Below are 19,083 nucleotides of genomic sequence, written 5' to 3' on the forward strand. Positions count from 1 at the left end.
GTTTGTTCCTTATGCTAGGGTCGCCAGTACAGTATTTGTACATTGATATCATATCCCCCCTCAATCATCTCTTCTCCAGAGAGAATAAGTTCAGTGCTTGTAGTCTTTCCTCATAGCCGATGCCCTCCATTCCCCTAATTATTTTTGTTGCCCTTCTCTGGACTCTCTCCAGTTCCAGCACATTCTTTCTGAGGACCGGTGCCCAGAACTGGACAGCATACTCCAGATGTGGCCGGATCAGAGTCTTGTAGAGTGGGAGAATAATCTCTTTATTTCTGGAGTGGATCCCCTTTTTTATACATGCCAGTATTCTGTTGGCTTTGCTTGCAGCCGCTTAGCATTGCATGCCACTGCCAAGCTTGTTGTCCACTAGGACCCCCAGATCCTTTTCCATCTTAGATTCACCCAGAGGTTTCCCCCCTAGTGAGTAGCTTGCTTTTGTGTTTCTGACGCCCAAGTGTATTACTTTTCATTTTTCAACATGTACAGTACTCCCCATTAATCATAGGCCACTATATCTAGACCACTGTTCCTTATCTTTGCTGACAGTATTATGACAGGAAATGTACCGGGGCATTGGAGGAAAGCTAACGTGATACAGATATTCAAAACAGGGCAGAGGCATGTCCCGGGAAATTATAGGCCTGTCAGTCTGGCATCAATAGTATGTAAACTTCTGGAGGGGATGATAAGGGAGTATATCGTAGAGTTTGCTAAGGACAACAACATCATCAGCAGTTATCAGCACAGGCTTACAAATGGGTGTTCTTGTCAAACCAATCTCTTAACATTCTACGAGGAGGTGAGCTGTGAGCTAGATAGGGGAGACCAGTGGATGTGGTGTACCTGGATTTCGCTAAGGCGTTTGATACAGTTCCCCACAAGCGCATAATTTATAAAATAAGGTCTGCAGGCATCGACCACAAGGTTTGCTCTTGGATACGGAACTGGCTAAAAGGGCGTGTCCAAAGGGTGGTAATAAATAGCGCATACCCAGGCTGGTCTGGGGTGGTAAGTGGGGTCCCCCAAGGCTCAGTCCTGGGACCAACCCTGTTCAATTTATTCATAAACAGCATTGAGGACAGGATCAGTAGTTCTATATCAGTTTTTGCAGATGACAAAAAATTGGGCAGGGCAATAACTGCACAGCATGAAGCAGATATCCTACAGAATGACATGAACAAAATAACAGAGTGGGCAACGACATGGCAAATGAGGTTTAATGTGGAGAAGTGTAAGGTTTTGCACTTGGGGACTAAAAACATGAAAGCACAATACACTTTGGGGGGGGGACCTTTGGGGGAATCAAAAATGGAGAAAGATCTGGGAGTCTTGGTAGAGGATAGACTAAGCAATAGCATGCAATGTCAAGCGGCAGCTGCCAAAGCCGGCAGAATATTAGCATGCATAAAGAAAGGGATGTATTCCAGAGATAAAAATATAATCCTACCACTTTATAAAACTCTGGTCCGACCGCATCTGGAGTATTCTGTCCAGTTCTGGATGCCAGTCCTCAGGAGGGATGTGTTGGAGCTGGAGAGAGTCCAGAGAAGGGCAACTAAACTAATTAGGGGATTGGAGGACCTTAATTATGAAGAGCGTCTGCAATCGCTTGATTTGTTCTCCCTGGAGAAGAGACGCCTGAGAGGGGACATGATAGCAATTTATAAATACCTCAATGGTGATTTCAAAAAAGCTATTCAGTTGAAAGGATTGCATGAGGACTCAAGGGCATACAATGCGATTAGAGGAGAAGCGTTTTAACCTCAGGCAACGCAGGGAGTTCTTTACTGTTAGGGCTACAAGATTGTGGAATTCTCTACCACAAGAGGTAGTTTCTGCGGGAAGTATGGCTACTTTCAAAAGACTCTTGGAAGTACATCTCAAGGATCAGAACATTAAGGGGTATGAGAGATATGAGAGAGAGAGATGATTACGGCCATACACACCTACACAGGTTGAACTTAATGGACTATTGTCTTTATTTAACCTCAACTACTATGTAACTATGTACCAATGTAACATTAAACCTCATCTGCCATGTAGCTTCCCACCGCATTATTTTGTTCAGGTCCGCTTGTAAGGTTTCCACATCCTGCATAGAAGATATTGGCATGCTTAGTTTAGTATCATCCACAAATACTGAGATTGTACTAGATATCCCCTCCTCTAGATCATTTATGAATAAATTAAACAGGATTGGTCCCAGGACAGAACCTTGGGGGACCCCACTTTCCATACCCGCCCAATCCGAGTACTCCCCATTATTCACCACCCTCTGGATTCACCACTCCCCTGGAGCCAGTTCTCTATCCAGATACCCTATGGTCCATACCTACATTCCTTAGTTTGTACAGTAAGCGTTTGTGGGGAACGGTGTCAAAGGCCTTTGCAAAGTCCAGATACACCACATCCACAGGCTTACCTTTATCTAGGTGGCAGCTCACTTCATCGTAGAAGGTTAATAGATTGGTTTGGCAAGAACAATTTTTCATGAATCCATGCTGATTACTACTAATAATATCGTTTTCATTACTAAAGTCTTGTATGTGGTCCCTTAACCTCCCTGGCGGTATGATTCTTTTGGATTTTAGGTGCTGAAAGCGGTACCATTATTTTAGGTGCTGAAAGCATGTAATTCTTGTGAATGAGCAGCCCAAACCAACTGTATACATTTATTATACATATTATATATATATATATATATATATATATATATATGTATGTATACATATATTATGTATACATATATTATATATATATATATATATATATACGTATATATATATATATATATATATATATATATATATATATATATATATATAATGTATACAGTTGGTTTGGGCTGCTCATTCACAAGAATTACGTGTGTATATATATATATATATATATATATATATATATATATATATATATATACGTGTGTATATATATATATATATATATATATATATATATATATATATATACATATATATGTATATATATATATATATATAATATGTGTGTGTGTGTATATATATATATATATATATATATATATGTATATGTGTATATATATACGTATATATATACTGTATATATATGTATATATATATATATATATATACTGTATATATATGTATATATATATATATACATATATTTACATAAAAAGTACAGTAAAACTGCAGGAAAGGGCACTGGGGGGCAATGTAATGTGATTTTATTTTATTTTGAACGATATCAGTGTGTTTGGTGCATTTTACATTCGAATTTGCCGCCGGTTCCACCCCCCGGCGGACGTCACGTCGCCGGAGACGGAAGCCGGGGCTCGCAGACGATCGGGAGAGAGCTCCGCCGCCGCACACCGCTCGCAGACATCGCTGGATCCCGGAGAAAAGGTAAGTAAAACCTCCTCCAGCATCCAGCGATCTTCCTAGCGCTACCCCGAGTGTGACTCGGGGTTACCGCTTTTGGCACTAAAATCTTACCCCGAGTCACACTCGGGAATACCGCTAGGAAGGTTAACATCCCCTCCAAAATCTTGCAGACTCCTGATGTTAGGCTGACCGGCCTATAATTACCCGGGATATATCTCGGCCCTTTTTTAAATATTGGTACCATGTTGGCTTTTTTCCAATCAGCTTACATCATACCCGTCTGTAGACTATCCTTAAAGATCAAGAATAATGGTCTGGCAATCACCTGGCTGAGCTCTTTAAGAACCCTTGGGTGCAAGCCATCTGGTCCCGGTGATTTATTTATGTTAAGTTTCTCTAGTTTAGTTCTAAGTCTATCTTCTGTTAGCCAGTCTGTTTTAGAGTTACAATGCTTCTTCATAAATATAGTCCTGGTAGTGAGCGTTGTCACCCTAGGCCAGGATGTGTGCTACTATCAGGGTCACCAGGTAAAAAAAAAGAAAAAAAGCCAGAAAAATAAACAAATGCAGCCACTATATCTAGGGACTGGTAAGCTGTAATATATAACTTTTGTTCTTGTGTTTAGATATACTTTAAGGGTTAAGTCTTAAAGTAGATTAACTGTTCATTTTCAGGGGGTAGGTTCATTGTTAAAAAGAACTCACCCTCAATATACACAAACAGTAAAATACAACAAATGGACACTATAATTTATTCCCTGCCTTTCTTTATTGCCTCCTGCATCTGACGATGAGAAAAAGGGATTGTCAGTGTTATTGTTATCTCTGTTTCATCTCTAGAAATGTTATTCATTGAATACACCCTGTCATTTGGTTTCTCTATATCCTCTAACAAAGGGTTTAATCAACACACATATTAGACATAAAAATAGAATCTTGGCATGAATATCAATTAAAACGGAGTAAGAGTAGTAAAGTTGTAGATGACAGAACACTATACTAGGTGGCCTTTTATTGCAGCCCTGGCCTTCTCACATGTTTCTATCTTCTTTTATCCAGTGCTTGGTGGGGTGCCAGCTCAGTGTTTGTGCCGAGGATTAGAACTTGACTGTGATGGAGCCAAATTACGCACTGTCCCTTCTGTCTCCTCCAATGTGACCATGATGTGAGTAAAGCAGGACAGACTGTTTATGTGAAAAATTAATATTTTCTTCAGCCTACCAGGTTCCAATCCTTCCTTGTGTGTTTGTAAGGAGAATCTCAAAGTTATTAAAGTATATGTATAGTCAAAACGTTTTTTGTTTTAGTTCTGTATAGAACAGGAATGGGTTAAACACTGTCAGTTGATTTTTCGCTGTCTGTCCCGTTTTAGACATTTTTTGTTATTTCCCATGGTGGATATGCAACAGGAAGTGAAAGGAAATATCTAAAAAGTGGAGATTTCCTTTTTAGACAGTTGTCACCAGAACATGCATCCCTATTAGAAGACTCACCCTCACTCTGGTGACAGTTGAACTTTTCCCAGTGGGGACACAGGCAGCACAGACAGCAATAACAACATGACAGGAGTTCTAATGTTTCTCTACTTTATGAAAAGTAAAAAAAAAATAGATATGCTTACATCACGGATGATATGATCAATGATAATGTGTAAATTGTAAAATACAGTAACTCACAGCAGCCAACTAGAGTTCAGTTCACCTTAGGTTTTATTCACAATTTTTCATTCTAAGAATGTTCATTTAATTTTCTAATCATTTTGTTTGTTTTTGACTACTGTGATTAGAAAATGTGAAGGAGTAGTATGAAAATTTTCTAAAAGTGTATCTAGTTTTCATTCGGGAAAGTCCATCAGTTCCAAAATTGAATGAGCAAAGCAAAAAGCATTTTGAAGTATGACATTCACAAAATCATCTAATGTACTAAGAATTTTTACATAAATATTCATACGAATGTTCATGAACATTTGTTCAAAAATGTACTAGTGTGTGGCCAGCTCAGGGAGAGAAGATTGTTTGGTAATAATTTGTGCACTTTTTATGGTTCTTTGCTTCAATGCACCCAGCTATAGTCCACAAATAGTTCAGCAATCAAAACATTTACAAGGTTTATGCCACAGGAGCAAAGCATTGTAAGTGTAGCATGTGACCACCTCCATCCACTGCCTTTGCTGCTTAATAGGTGGGGTGCTTGGTTGATCCTAAAAATGTGGCTCAACTGTGTTGTGTTTTTAACACCCCCAACTGCAAGTCTAAAGCAGCCCAATCTGGTGTTTTTTTTTTTTTTTATAAAGCTTCTTTACATGGGTATATCATAGGTAGTCCAGGAAGGATGGGTGTGGGTCATATGAGTTTAGGAAAAATTACCATTGTCCATCAACAACCTCTTTTTGGTAGTTTAGGATATTATTATTAATAATATTATACAGGATTTATATAGCACCGACAGTTTATGTAGTGCTTTACAACATAATAGAAGACAGTACAATTGCAATACAGTTTAATACAGTAGGAATCGGAGAGCTTGGTAGAGTAAGTACAATCTAAGAGGATAGCATGGAGAAGGGTAAGGACCTGTATCAGCTTTTATTACTGTTTGTGTTCCTATTGTTATAAATTGCTTTTATTCTCTGTCCTGGTGATAAATTGTCAAAGGGACAGTAAGCGATAGGAAGCCACTGCAAGAACATTTTCAGAACAGTGAGTGACGTTAGAACTCCCATCCACTTTTTATTGCTGTGTTTTTTTTTTTTTACTAGTGACAACCATTCCTTAATTGGTCAATTTGAGGGTGATTTACTAAAACTGGAGCATTCAGAATCTGGTGCAGCTGTGCATGGTAGCCAATCAGCTTCTAACCTAAACTTGTTCAATTAAAGCGATATTAAAGCCTTGTGTTGTTTTTTTTTTTAAATATCAAACATGTTATACTTACCTGCTCTGTGCAATGGTTTTGCACAGAGCAGCCCAGATCCTCCTCTTTCCGGGTCCCCTGCCATTGCTCCTGGCTCCTCCCTGCCTCCTCCAGTTTGCTCTGGGGGCACCCAAGCAAGCGTGCTCCCGACCCGCAGCTCTGTATATACATGGAGCCGTGGCTCAGCCCCGCCCCTCTGTGTTTTTATTGGCTCATTTGCTGTGATTGACAGCATCAGGAGCCAATTGCTCCCACTGCTGCCAAAAGCCAATCAGGAGTGTGAGTCCCCAGAGGACAAGGCTCTTATGAACAAAAAAAAATGTAAAGCGCCCCTGCCGCGCCCGCAAATGTAAACAGTGTTCAAATCACACATGTGAGGTATTGCCACGTTTACCGGAGTGAGAGCAATAATTCTAGCAAAAGACCTCCTCTATAACTGTAAACTGGTAGCCGTTAAAATTTTTTAGAGCGTCGCCTTTGGGGATTTTTAAGTACCCTAGTTTTTCGCCATTCCACGAGTGTGCGCAATTTTCAACTGTAACATGTTAGGTATCTATTTACTCAGGGTGACATTTTCTTTCACAATATACAACAAATTTGGGCTAACTTTACTGTTTTATTTTTTTAAATTCTGCGCAAATACCACGTGATAAAAAATATTGCAATGACTGACATTTTATTCTCCAGAATCTTTGTTAAAAAAGTATATATAATACTGGGGGGTTCTAAGTAATTTTCTAGCAAAAAAAATACTGATTTTAACTTATAGGGTAACGTGTTAGAACTAGGCTTGGTCCTTAAGTGGTTAAGATAAAGAACCTTCTGTGGGCAGCAGCCCCCGTAATACCTGAGCCCAACTCTATCCAGTACCATTGGCCCCCTATGCTGTCAATCAAAGTCAGTGAGCCAATGGGGAGAGAGAGGGGTGTGGCCTAGCCAGGGTTGCGTATCTGTATGGACACAGGGAGCTGCAGCTGGGCTCGGATGCCATAGCAAGCTGCTTGCTGTGGGGGCACTCGACAGGAGGGAGGAGCCAGGAGCACAGGAGGGAGGAGCCAGGAGCAGTGAAGAGGGACCCGAGAAGAGGAGGATCTGGGCTGCTCTGTGCAAAACCACTGAACAGAGCAGGTTAGTATTAGGCCCCTTTCACACAAGCGGACCATGCATCTCTATGAATCCCCCGCTGAGAAAAATGGAGTCTGCCGACGGACTCCCCTGTGTGAAAGGGGCCTAACATGTTTGTTATTTTTACCTAAAAAAAAACTGGACTTTCGTATCACTTTAACAGTAACATTTGACAGTAGATCTATCCATCCCTTACTCAGCACAAAACCAAAAGAAAGGTTTGTTTGGAGTCAGGTTTTAGTCCTGTGTTTATTAGATCCTTGAAAACATTTCAAGGTTCTACCTAGCACTGTAACTGGATGTCAGGGAGCATAATAAACAGCTATTTGTTACTAAGGTAATTGTGCCATGAATATAAAAATGATTTTAAATGTTCTTTAAACACTTCCCATCTATCATTTTCAGGTCATTGCAGCATAATTTGTTGAAAAAGCTTGGTCCTGATGCTTTCTCTCAGTTCCCAGAGTTGCGTAACTTGTAAGTCTGCTTTTTACCTCATTTATTACACCTTGGCATGTATCTATGTCCCCAACCATTTGAATATAAATTGAGTTTTATTGCTCATCTTATTTTTCATGGCTGTGTCATCACATGCCTATACTGATACTATTCAAGGTTTGCGCTTTTTGCTGCGTACATAATGTCTGGAAACTCTGTCATGCTTATTAATGTCTGTTAACAGCATTTTTCTGGATTAGTGATGGTTCTTGTCAACTAATGACTCAAATGTTTTTTAATAACCTTTGCTAAACATTATACCCAGTGGTACAAAGTCAAGATACTTCAGAGGAGTGTCAGTAAAAGAAAAGAAAATAATGTAAAAAAGGACTAACTCCATTAGCCTAAGTTGAATATGAACCAATAAAGCAAAATTAAACAACTCCTCTTTTGTTTCACTGAAAAATCTTTAACTACGTTTTGAGCGTAAAGCTCTTTTAATTATTACAATTTTTTTAAAAAAAACTTCCAACACATACATATGATTGGTTTGGAAAGTCTGCAATGTTGCAAAAAACCAGAAGTACAGATGTAAAGTAATTACAGATGGCAAAGCCTAATTTGTAATTTACATGCAAACTTGGATCAATGTAACTATGTATAAACCATACCTGGCTGATCCCTCTGGAAGTTGGAAATCACTGTAGTAGGCATCATTACCATAGTGATCTTCTCCACTTGCTTCTAGGTTCCAATGCCGAGAGACTGCCTTGGTGCTTACTGAACACAGAAGGTTGCCATTGGGTGCATGGGTGCCATTCAAACATGAATTTGCATATTCTCAGTGAACAAAGCATTCTATGATTGGACAGAGTGTCCAATTAGGGGAATAGTGATCATTGGAGTAGCAATGTCTACTTCAGTATTTTCCAGCTTCCAGGACGACTGGCCAAGTAAGAGTGTATGCAAAATAATCTTGGTCCCAGCTGGACCAAGGTAACTATGTAAAAATATCCATACATGGAATTCATCTTTACGTTGACAATTTTTTTTTTTAAAGCTGATACTGTGAAAATTCAACTTAAAATCTGAAGAAAAACTTTATACACAGAGTGGGTATGCTTAAAGAGAAATATTAATAACTGGGCTTTTCAGGAACCCTAATATTCAATTTTAAATTATTATTCCTTTGTAGTCTTTTACCAGAGTAAGCAATTGGCCAGATGATCAAAGAGCAGTTTGGGATGGCAAAAATCATGCACACACTGTAAAATAATGAAAACTGCACAAACTCATAAAACCTGTACTGTCATCACAGCAATTTGTGTGGTTTAATCAAGGTATCACGGATACTAGCATAGTCTCTTTAAGAACAGGGAGCCTAGCTGAGAATCACTACTTCGGTTACCCTTTAAGAAACCTTTAGTAAACAGTTCAGGACACTGAAAGCTACTTGCTCTTATCCTAGAAAAACAACATCCCTCTCAGTGAAGTCCAGGGTAGCTCTGGTAACACTGGTGAAAAGCTGGAAGGATCCAAAGAACCAAGGGCCCCCGCACTGGAACTAAAGTACTCGGCTAGCAATCAGAAAAGGGTTTCTGGAGAGACTGCGGGGTATTAGGCTCCTGACTGGCTGCCCATATGCTAGTTCTGACAGTGAAGGGCCTCTCACCTGGCTACAGATCACTTGCCCAGCTACTTCTACATCATCATGTGTGGCCTCTTAATTGCTGCTGAGAGAAGGAGGTAGAAAAAAAAATGTCTTTTCTCGGTCACCTGTGGCAGATGCTGCTCTGTCAGCTGGCTGAACTCACACATAAGGATTGATTCACTAAAGCAGTGGTCCTCAACCCTGGCCCTCAGGTCCCACTAACAGGCCAGGTTTGCAAGATAGCTGATATACATCCCAGGTGATATAATTTGCTGCTCAGTGATTGCATTACTCTAGTCTGCTTCTCTCCAAGGTAATACTTAAAATCTGGCCTGTTACTGGGCCCTGAGGACCGGAGTTGAGGACCACTGCACTAAAGGATAAAAGCTATTTACTGAATAAGGGCAAGTTGTGTTCACTATGAGTTCTCAAGTCACCCAAGTAGAGAGGAAATTAAAAAGAAATGTTGCTAGCATGATCTAATTGAATGATTGAAGTGAACACAGCTCAGTAAATATTCACATTAATAAATGAGGATTCCCTACTCTTTAATAAATTAACCCCACTGTTTCCAAGCTTCTGAAAGCAAATATTTGTTTCAAATGACAGAGCCCTGTAGTTAATAGGAATGTGGACACCTATAAGAACAGGTCCGACATTGTTATGCAGTCTCAGAGGTTGGGAGATAGTGTGTAGGGCCAAGTTCTTGTATTGCTTACTTCTTTAAAGTCCAGATGCAGATGGTAAAAAGTAAACAAGAGGATATGCAGAGGGTGCAGAAAAAAATAACTTTTTGAATGTCTTACTTTTATTATTGATTTAATTGTGCTATGGTGCTAAGCTAAAAGTCAGATTCTCGGTAAGACATTTAAGCTAAGGACTGCTGCCCTCTGTGTGAGAACAGTGGTCTATCTCCAACACTTTGACACACCACCTGCAACCTCACAACTATTGCTCTCCTTTTGTATATCAGTCCCAAAGAGTTGGTTTCTTTTTTTTTTCTTTATTTATATATTGCTCTGGGGTTTTTGTCTAGCCAGTTAGTCTATAGCTACACAGGCATGTATAGAATTTTCTCTTTTGAACTAAGGAAATATAATAGCCAATGCTAAACGGCATGGATAGAGCAGTCCCCCCTGCCAATACCTGTGTTTGGTACCGACAGGGCTTTCCATGGCAGCAAGAGTCGGCCAACATTAAAGTGTTACTAAAGTCACAACAGTGAAATCAGTCTGTGCATGCTGTAAAGCACTATAAGAAAACGACAAGAGAAGGGCGCACCGACCTTGTGCATTACCACTAAAAAAGTTTACTAAAATCAAAGAAGGTAGCGTACAATATAATCACAAACATAGGATAGGTACAAACATGTAGGAAATAGGGACTGCTCCCTTCCAGGACACTTCTCTACTGCTGGATAGCGTGATGGCATCCTCACAACCTTGTATGGGAGGGAAGACCCTCTTCCTCAGAGCCAAAGTTGCCTATGCTGTAAAGCATGCTTATTATATTTACTGTAGAACCTAATGGGTTAATCTTCAATTTTAGAAGAATTAAAGGCTGTTTAATCCTGTCTTCTATGATTCTCCCCTTTTTCCACAGTCCCCAATCCATCTCCTGATAGTACAGAGCCTTGGGGGCACTCTGCATGCTCAGTTTGGTGTGTATTATGTGTATTGCTAGAGAGTTTTTTTTTTTAGTTTTTTTGGGAGGGTGCATGTAATTTGCACAGGGCCAATCAGCACTGTCCAGACAGAGGGTATGGAGTCATGCAGCCTAACAGGACAGTCAGAGGAGAATCAAAACTCCTCCTACAAACATTAACCAGTGCTCAGCCAGACACTGATAGAAGTCACAAGTCTGCTCTAACTGAGAAATGGTATTTAGCAGTTTATATTTACTAAAATAATTGCATTTCTATGTTCTGTGTATTGTGGGAGAACCAATATAGTGAAACCAGGGTCCTGGGTTTAGTAACACTTTAAGACCGGCTTAAATGTAAACCATGCTTAACATAATTCATCTTTTCCCAGAAGCTCTTTATCTCACCATTCAATAGGCAGTATATACTATTACATTGAGTTTCTCAGTATGCAAAGGTTAGCTGTGCACTAATTAAAATACAGCAAGTTTCATGAGTAGTTTCAAGCTCAAAACTGTTTGAGAATTGGATCACATATTGTAGCCAGCTCTGTGTATTGCTTTGATTCATTATCATGACTTCTCTATGTCACTTAATAAAATATACCAAAATGCAAGTTTAAAGGTGATATGTAACAAAGCTAACACACCTGGATATTTTGATAAAAAGCTAATGTCTTTTAACACCCACCCTACCCTTCAGGTCCTCCTGGTCATCTCTAAACATACCTCTCACCTGGCCAGCTTCCCAAGGGCCAGGCACTGTTTACAGGCCACTGCTGCCGTTTTCCCTGCAGCAGTACAATAGTCCCCAAAAAAGTTTCACGATAGGAGTTTGAGCACCATTACCTTCTATGGAAGCGACACACGTAGATGCAAGTTTAGGAGTATGGGAGTCAGCATAATGCTGCAGGGAACGCTAAAGCCATGGCCTGCCAGCACTCTCTGTCCAAGGGCAATTTACAGGATAGGAGATATTTTTAGAAGTGATGACAAGGACCTAGTGTGATAAAGACTTTTACACTTCAACTTTGGCAGTGACAATATGAAAAAGAATTATATCTACTATAAATATCGTAACAAATACAGTAAAAAAAAAAAAAAGAAGAAATACAGTAACACACTTCACATTGAAAATGTAGCAAAAGTAATGTCTTGTAAAGTGCCCATTAAGTGCAGTGAAATAAGATTTACATATTAGATGAAGTGGGAAAATTTCAATGTCACGTGATATATTGAAATTAAAGGTGTGATATATTATCTTCACACCTTTCCAAATGGACCCCTTGGTGTGATATTGTTCTAGAAAATAACCACAATAAAATGGTAGCAAACAAAATCACTGCATGTCTTGGAAAAGAAAAGTAAATGAGGCCTTGAGCCCCAAATGAAGTTCCCTCACTGCCAATGTATAGGATGCATATTACCATATACTTTTATTTTGATTTAATTCATTAACCAGCATTCCTGTTTTAATACCCTTTTATAGCATGCTATGAAACCAATAATGGATACATTTACAATACTGTGATAGTTATTTGGTTTGATATTGAATAAAATTATTTGAAAAGGATATTGATTATAATGATGCTAAAACCCTTGGGTGTGGATATATAATTTACAGATTTAGATTTTTTTATAGGTTTTCTATGTATTCCTAATTATTTATCTATGTTTACTGCGTTTTGCCTCCATTTTGAAAACATAAATTAATAACAACCAATTTAATGCACTCTTTATAATAATTCCAGCTGACACAATTCCAACACCACCCACACCACAACCACTGGCTTAAAGTAACTGAAGCAGTAAAAGTCAACATAACATCTATTTTCTTATCGGTGGGCTATACTTTTTTAGTAAGGGAACATTTGGATGGATTTTTGTACTGTTCTTCAGACAGATTTATTTTTGAACAAGAATAGTAAATGCACCTATATCACTTATGGTATCAGCCATTTATTATCCTCCGGTCAGCAATACCCCCTGAGCCAAAGTTTTGCACAGTTTTAGCAATCAATCCCTATAAGCTTGTATACAGAAGAGATGACCTTCTCTAGATTCACAGGTCACAATGGGTCCTGATTCAGGCTGTATTTCTGAAAGGAAAAATATGGCCAAAATTCTTTTGGCTATACTTCTCCTGTGGGTCACAGGAGTGCACTTAGTTCTGCACTCCTGTGAACAAGTTTCAGCCAACAGCAGGCTAAAGCCCACTATCGGCTGACATCACAGAGCCAGTTCAGGCTCTGCAAGGATCCCAACAATAATGTTCAGATCCACCCAGACTGGAAGCTATTTCAGCCTCTCAGTGGCATGCCACTCTTGTCCCCTCCACAGTCTGACACTCCAGCAAGTGCTGAAGGCGCAGAGCACAGAGCAGTGACTGACAGTCACTACTCTGTGCTCAGGGCAGATCCAAGATCTATACAATCAGTGGCCTTTGATCGCTCAGCTCTCGGTGTAGAGGTGGCAGGGGACAGCTGCAGCATCAGATCAATGTTGCATGTACATAGGTAAGTATGAATGCTTACTTTTTTAGAATCCTGCACTTCTCTTTTAACTAATTTGTAGCTTGCAGAAGGTCCGGGATCTGGCTTTTTTTGGTTATATATTGGTTTATGTGACCGATGTCACAAAATATGTCCAGATAAGTTATATTGTATCCTTTGCACTCTTTATAGGCTCACCCTCAGTTCGTGTAGGGTACTGTAGTGAATTAGTGGATGGCATCATATTATAATCTGAAGAAAATGAGGATCTTCACCAGCACACCTTAGTACAGCGATAATCATGTTGTTTATTCACATAAAACAAGAGGCATCACAGACCAATGTTTGAGGACCTCGCCGAATCCCCTTTTCAAGGCACAGTGACCATCACCACCAAACATTACCCTATTTGAATGTTAGCAGGAGGTTCCTAAAGTGAAACGTTGTTTTTGGTGAGCCACAAATAAGATTTAATACCTTAAACCGTGTCACTTTCCTATGCACAGTACTCCACTTTTGCACAAAGTGTTTCATATTTTTGACTCAATAACACTACTTTGAGCTAAGAAAAGAGAAGTTTGCAGTTCCAAGGATATTATTCTGTTGTTTTTTTTCTAAGTCACTAAAAACATGTGCATTCCCAGTGAGGAGACATTAGCTAGCCAGCAATTTTTTTATAGCATAGTCACATTTTAAGCATTCACCTTTTAATGAATATGACTTAAGATACACTGTTGAGAGCCTTAGATTGATAGAATGAAACACCTCTCATAATGGTGTACCAACAATCCAGCCTCATGGGCACCAAAACTAAACATCTATAAAAGTCTCCATCTCCTTTGTCAGCCACTAAATATCACCTGCTTTCAGCAGGAGATACTGGCTTGTCTCAGTTTCAAATTAAAATACTGATTTCATACTGTACTACGCACACCTAAATCGTCAGGCGGCATGTCCCCACACAATGCAGTGTCGTTGATTGGATCTGCCATTCATTCAAACAATGAGTCTCTTTTTTTTGAAGCAAATGTTTTCCTCTACTCATCTCTCTGTACTTCCCTGAAGCCCCTCACTTCTCTCTCAAGTACTTTACAAACACCCCACTATCGCTGCTACTTTGTGAACTTACTACTGCGTACTAATAGGTTTGACACCCCTGACATATCACTTTTCCCTTCTCCCACCTTTTTCAAGTTCCTAGTTTCCCACCTGGCCAGACTGATGTTTCATTTGAGCCTCTCCATTGTGAACAGAGATATAGTGACATTTACTACATTTCAAATGGTAAATGGCTTTTGCCCACTCACATACCCCCTAATCTGCTATTCACTACGTTGGGTTCCTTATAAACTTTGCAATTGTCCCATTTCTTCAAATCCTTATCTGAGGCTTGTTTATTTATGAGAGATTTTATGCCTTTTGAACAGGAATGCCTTAACTCTGGGCATCAATGTCAAACTTTATCCTGGACATATCAGTTCTTCCTACAGCACAACATTTAAACTACCCTCTTCTTTTTTGGGCCAATTGGAGATAGACTTCCAACTCATGCTGACATCTGAAGAGCATTCCAAAATACTCTTACTGTAGCACCCTCTAGTGTGTGTTGTTTGGCAAAGAGGTAAGTCTGAGCCATGGAATATGGGTTCAGGGCTGGATGACTAATCCTGGCAGCTCCTCTGGTGCCCCCCCCAGTCTAGAAGGTTGGAGAATCTTCTAGAATTAGTGGGTGGAGGTTAAGAGGAGTTGCCTTGAATATGTATGAGGCCTCGGCCAATCACTAGTAGCGGGTTGGCAGGGGGGGCAGAGCTCACCTCATAAATAGACATGAGCCATGCCAGCTGGGGCAGTTGGGTGGAGGATGGAGATACAGTGCTGAGGAGGCAGTCTGTGGCCCTCAGGGGTGACCCTAGTCTGGGTTGTCCCCTGCCTTGGGCCAGGGTTTGGGTGCTGGAAGGACCCTGCCATAACATACAGGAAGAAGTCCTTCCTGGAGCCACGGGAGCAAGAGAGGACAGAGTGAGTAGATCAGCACTGTTGGGGACTAACAAGGGAGGAGACTGCCGCATGTAGCCAGTCTCCCTGAAGACAGAGTTGTGCTTAAGTCTTCATCCTTTCCTGAGAGATCTCCTGAGAGTCAGCCAGGTGGGCTGGTGAAGAGTCAGTCTGGAGGACTGATGTGGAAAGTTAGCCTGGAGGACTAGTGAAATGGGCAGCTGCAGCCAGATGGGTTGGCAGTGCCTGAAGAGGTGGTGCTGGGAGCAGTGACCACAGAGGATAAGTACAAGCTGTCTCACTATAATTTTGCTACACAACAAGAGGCTTCAAGTTCCTGCCTGTAAAGAGGTATTTCTAAAGCCTGGCTTCCTAGATTATTCCACAGTGATTCAGCTGGAGCAAGCAATCGTGTGTAGGAGGCAAGGGAAGGAGACTATTTATAGACTGTATATGGGAAGATGTCCCTGAAGTTATTGTTGAAGTTTTAGTGACATCCCTCTGAAGGCCTACAAGAAATCTGTAATATGCCATTTACTTAATGCTGCCTGTTTGTGCATACCAGCACATTGGTATTCTGCAACATTTGCCTCAATTTAGCAATGGTTCTGCCACATTGCAGATATTCAACATATGGAGGAAAAAACTAGTCTCCCCCTTCTTACCCCTGGACTGGTATGCTGTGTTGTTCTCTCGCCGGATGTTCTGCCCCCTGGCTTTTCTTTGCTTGCACAAGTTTTCATTTTTTTTTTTTTTTGGCTGTATCTACTCTTAGGGGTTGATTTTCTAAAATAGAAGAGTTCAAAATCTGGTAGCCACTTCAGCTTGCTCAATTAAGCTTTGACTTAAAAAAAAAAATGGAAGCTGACTGGTCTGTGTGCAGAGGTTCATCAGATTGTTCACTCTCCAGCTTTAGTAAATCAACCCCTTACTGTCTTTGAATGTCTGTTTCTTAATAATAGAGCATTGAGTCCCACAGACATATGGATTTATATCTCCTCCCTGGCATAAACATGTGGCTAGGTTTTTCCATACACATATATGAATGAGACTCAGACACATACAATTCCAAGACCTGCTTTTTCCCATTTATGTATCCCACGAGATTGCTTTATACAGTTTTGCATATGCTTTCATTTTTTGCATTTTTTTCCCCAATAACGATTCCTCAATTGCACTTCTCCTTTTATCAGGAATTCAGGACTTCAAAACTTGTATCATTGTACCTTTGCTATTTCTATATGTGACATGGCCTGTATTTTCATGATTAATTACTTATCAACTTATGGCTCATGGCTCTATACTTTTTTCTGTTATTTTCTTACCTTGTATTGTACTAAAAACCTTTAAAAAGGAATGAAAAAAAAAAAACACTCACTTAAACACCCAAAACCAAAAGAGGAATTGCATGCACATTATTTCTTATGTCATTGCAGTGAGAAAAAATGTACAAACCAGAATAAATGGTAAAAAGTGAAAGCATGCCAAATAAGCTAATTTTGCCCTTTGCCGCACATCTTCTGCATCTCTAGCTACTCTAGGCACATTTTAGCTTCTTGTCTGTATTATAGGACAACTCTTTGGAAAGATTTCCTCTTACTTACTGTTGTCTTTTGGACAGAAAAGGAAGGGATATCTCCCTAACTGGGGCACATGCAGGAAAAAAATTAAGGAGTTTGTAACCCTTCTATACTCTATCCAAAACTAATGAAAACAAGTTTTGTCTCTAAATACACTTCAAATTTTGGGAACAAATTATAAGTGCGGAAATTGGTCACCAAGCCAATTGTGAGTTTTGGTTTGTGGAGCTTGTAGTTGTTGCTGTAATTTTTCTAGGCATAAAATGCGTCAACATGATGAACAAGTACAGCATTTGTGAACTTTGCTAAAACACAACTATTTGATACGCATCAGTTCTTGGAAGAATGGTAAACACTTTAGATACTAGCAAAAAGAAAAACATTTTTCATTGTTTTTTTTACCATGCTTTGTGTGTACAGTGCCAAAATTGTGGCATTTTATTAGATCCCATAGATAGTTTAAATTGGGCTTTCTAGAAAGAAAGAAGTTGAAAATGTGACAGATTCTATTCAAGTTTTCTTCAACTTATTTAATTCAACTTGTTCTCATTTCTTTGACCTTAATCTTATTTTCTGCTTTAGTCAGTCTCTGCACAAAGATGTGTAATGCTTTCAGGTAGTTTGTGAATATGTTTCCATTCTTATATACTTGCAATAGTAAACATTCCTTCTAACATTTCCAAATTCCCAATAAACAAATTAAATTTGTAGATTCTTAAATTGGCCATTACTTTCATATTTCTTTTATCACTATTTTTCAATGAAGTGCTACACTCAGGATAACAACAAAATATAGCATTTATGCTATGTTGATAATATTTAGGCTCACAATAGATTGGGTTCTGCGTCCACCACATCTGAAGCCTTTTTGCTAATGTGAGCTCAGAAAGAAAAGTCTGTAGATAACAACTTCCTATCAAATGTGGGGAAATGGCCTGTGTTTACTTACCTCTTTTCATTTACACTTAAAGCGGAGTTCCACCCTGGATTTTTTTTTTTTTTTTTTAATACCCCCGGGACAGTCAGGGCTAGTGCATTCCACAATGGCTAGCCTCTGATCTGTCCCGGGTTGCACTTACCTGTTAGGACAAATACTTACCTTGCAAACGTCTTGTCCAGCGCTGCCATCTCAGATGTGGGCAGCTTGAAGCCAGCGAGATCCTCTTCGGCGTCTTCTTCCGCCTTCTTTGGTCCCACGATGTTCTGCGCCGGCCCCGACGTCACTTCCGGGTCGCGCGCGTCATCCCTCTACAGCTTCTGGGCATGCCCAGAAGCTGTTTAGAAGGGGATGACGCGCGCGACCCGGAACTGACGTCGGGGCCGGTGCAGGCGCAATGATTCCTGGGAGCTATGACGTCCAGCTCCCAGGAATCATTGCAGAGCCAGGAAGTGACGACGGGCCGCGGCCGAGGAAGGAGGAAGAAGGAAGTAAGGTAAGTATTTTTTCTTCGCTACGAGGTAAGTAAAAAAAAAAAAATATGCGATTATCCATTTCTTTTTCAGGTGACCCGGAGCGAGAAGATGGAGGTAAGTATAAAAATAGGGTGGAACTCCACTTTAAGGTCCACACAGTGAAAAATATTGTATTCTGGGTACTGTTTGTGGTTAATACCTGAAATGAAAGTATTTAATACATCATTTTCTTTTTTAATTAATTATTTTTTTTTTACATGCATTTATTTATATTTTCATCACATTTATGTACTTGTAGACCAAGCTGTCAACTTCATTTATCATACGAATATATTTTAACTTTTATACAGTGCTGACATTTTTACACAGCACTTATATACTTTACGTTACATTAGCCCATATTGTAAGGTCCCAACCACACATGCATTCATACACAGGGTCAATTTTGGAGCCAATTAAACCTTTTAACAT

General features: G+C 39.8%; 1 protein-coding gene across 2 annotated transcripts in view; it reads left to right on the plus strand.

Moving 5' to 3' along the window:
- The window catches only part of RXFP1 (relaxin family peptide receptor 1), a 567,744-nt gene that overhangs the window by 422,036 nt on the left and 126,625 nt on the right, over positions 1-19,083 (plus strand). For both annotated transcript variants that reach the window (XM_082253060.1, XM_082253061.1), the window contains exons 4-5: positions 4,424-4,529; positions 7,808-7,879. In XM_082253060.1, coding sequence (XP_082109186.1) covers positions 4,424-4,529; positions 7,808-7,879 — 178 coding nt within the window. The remainder of the gene's footprint in view (positions 1-4,423; positions 4,530-7,807; positions 7,880-19,083) is intronic.

This window comes from Pelophylax lessonae (genome assembly GCF_965119305.1).
Source record: "Pelophylax lessonae genome assembly, chromosome: 1".
Classification (NCBI taxonomy): Eukaryota; Metazoa; Chordata; class Amphibia; order Anura; family Ranidae; genus Pelophylax; species Pelophylax lessonae.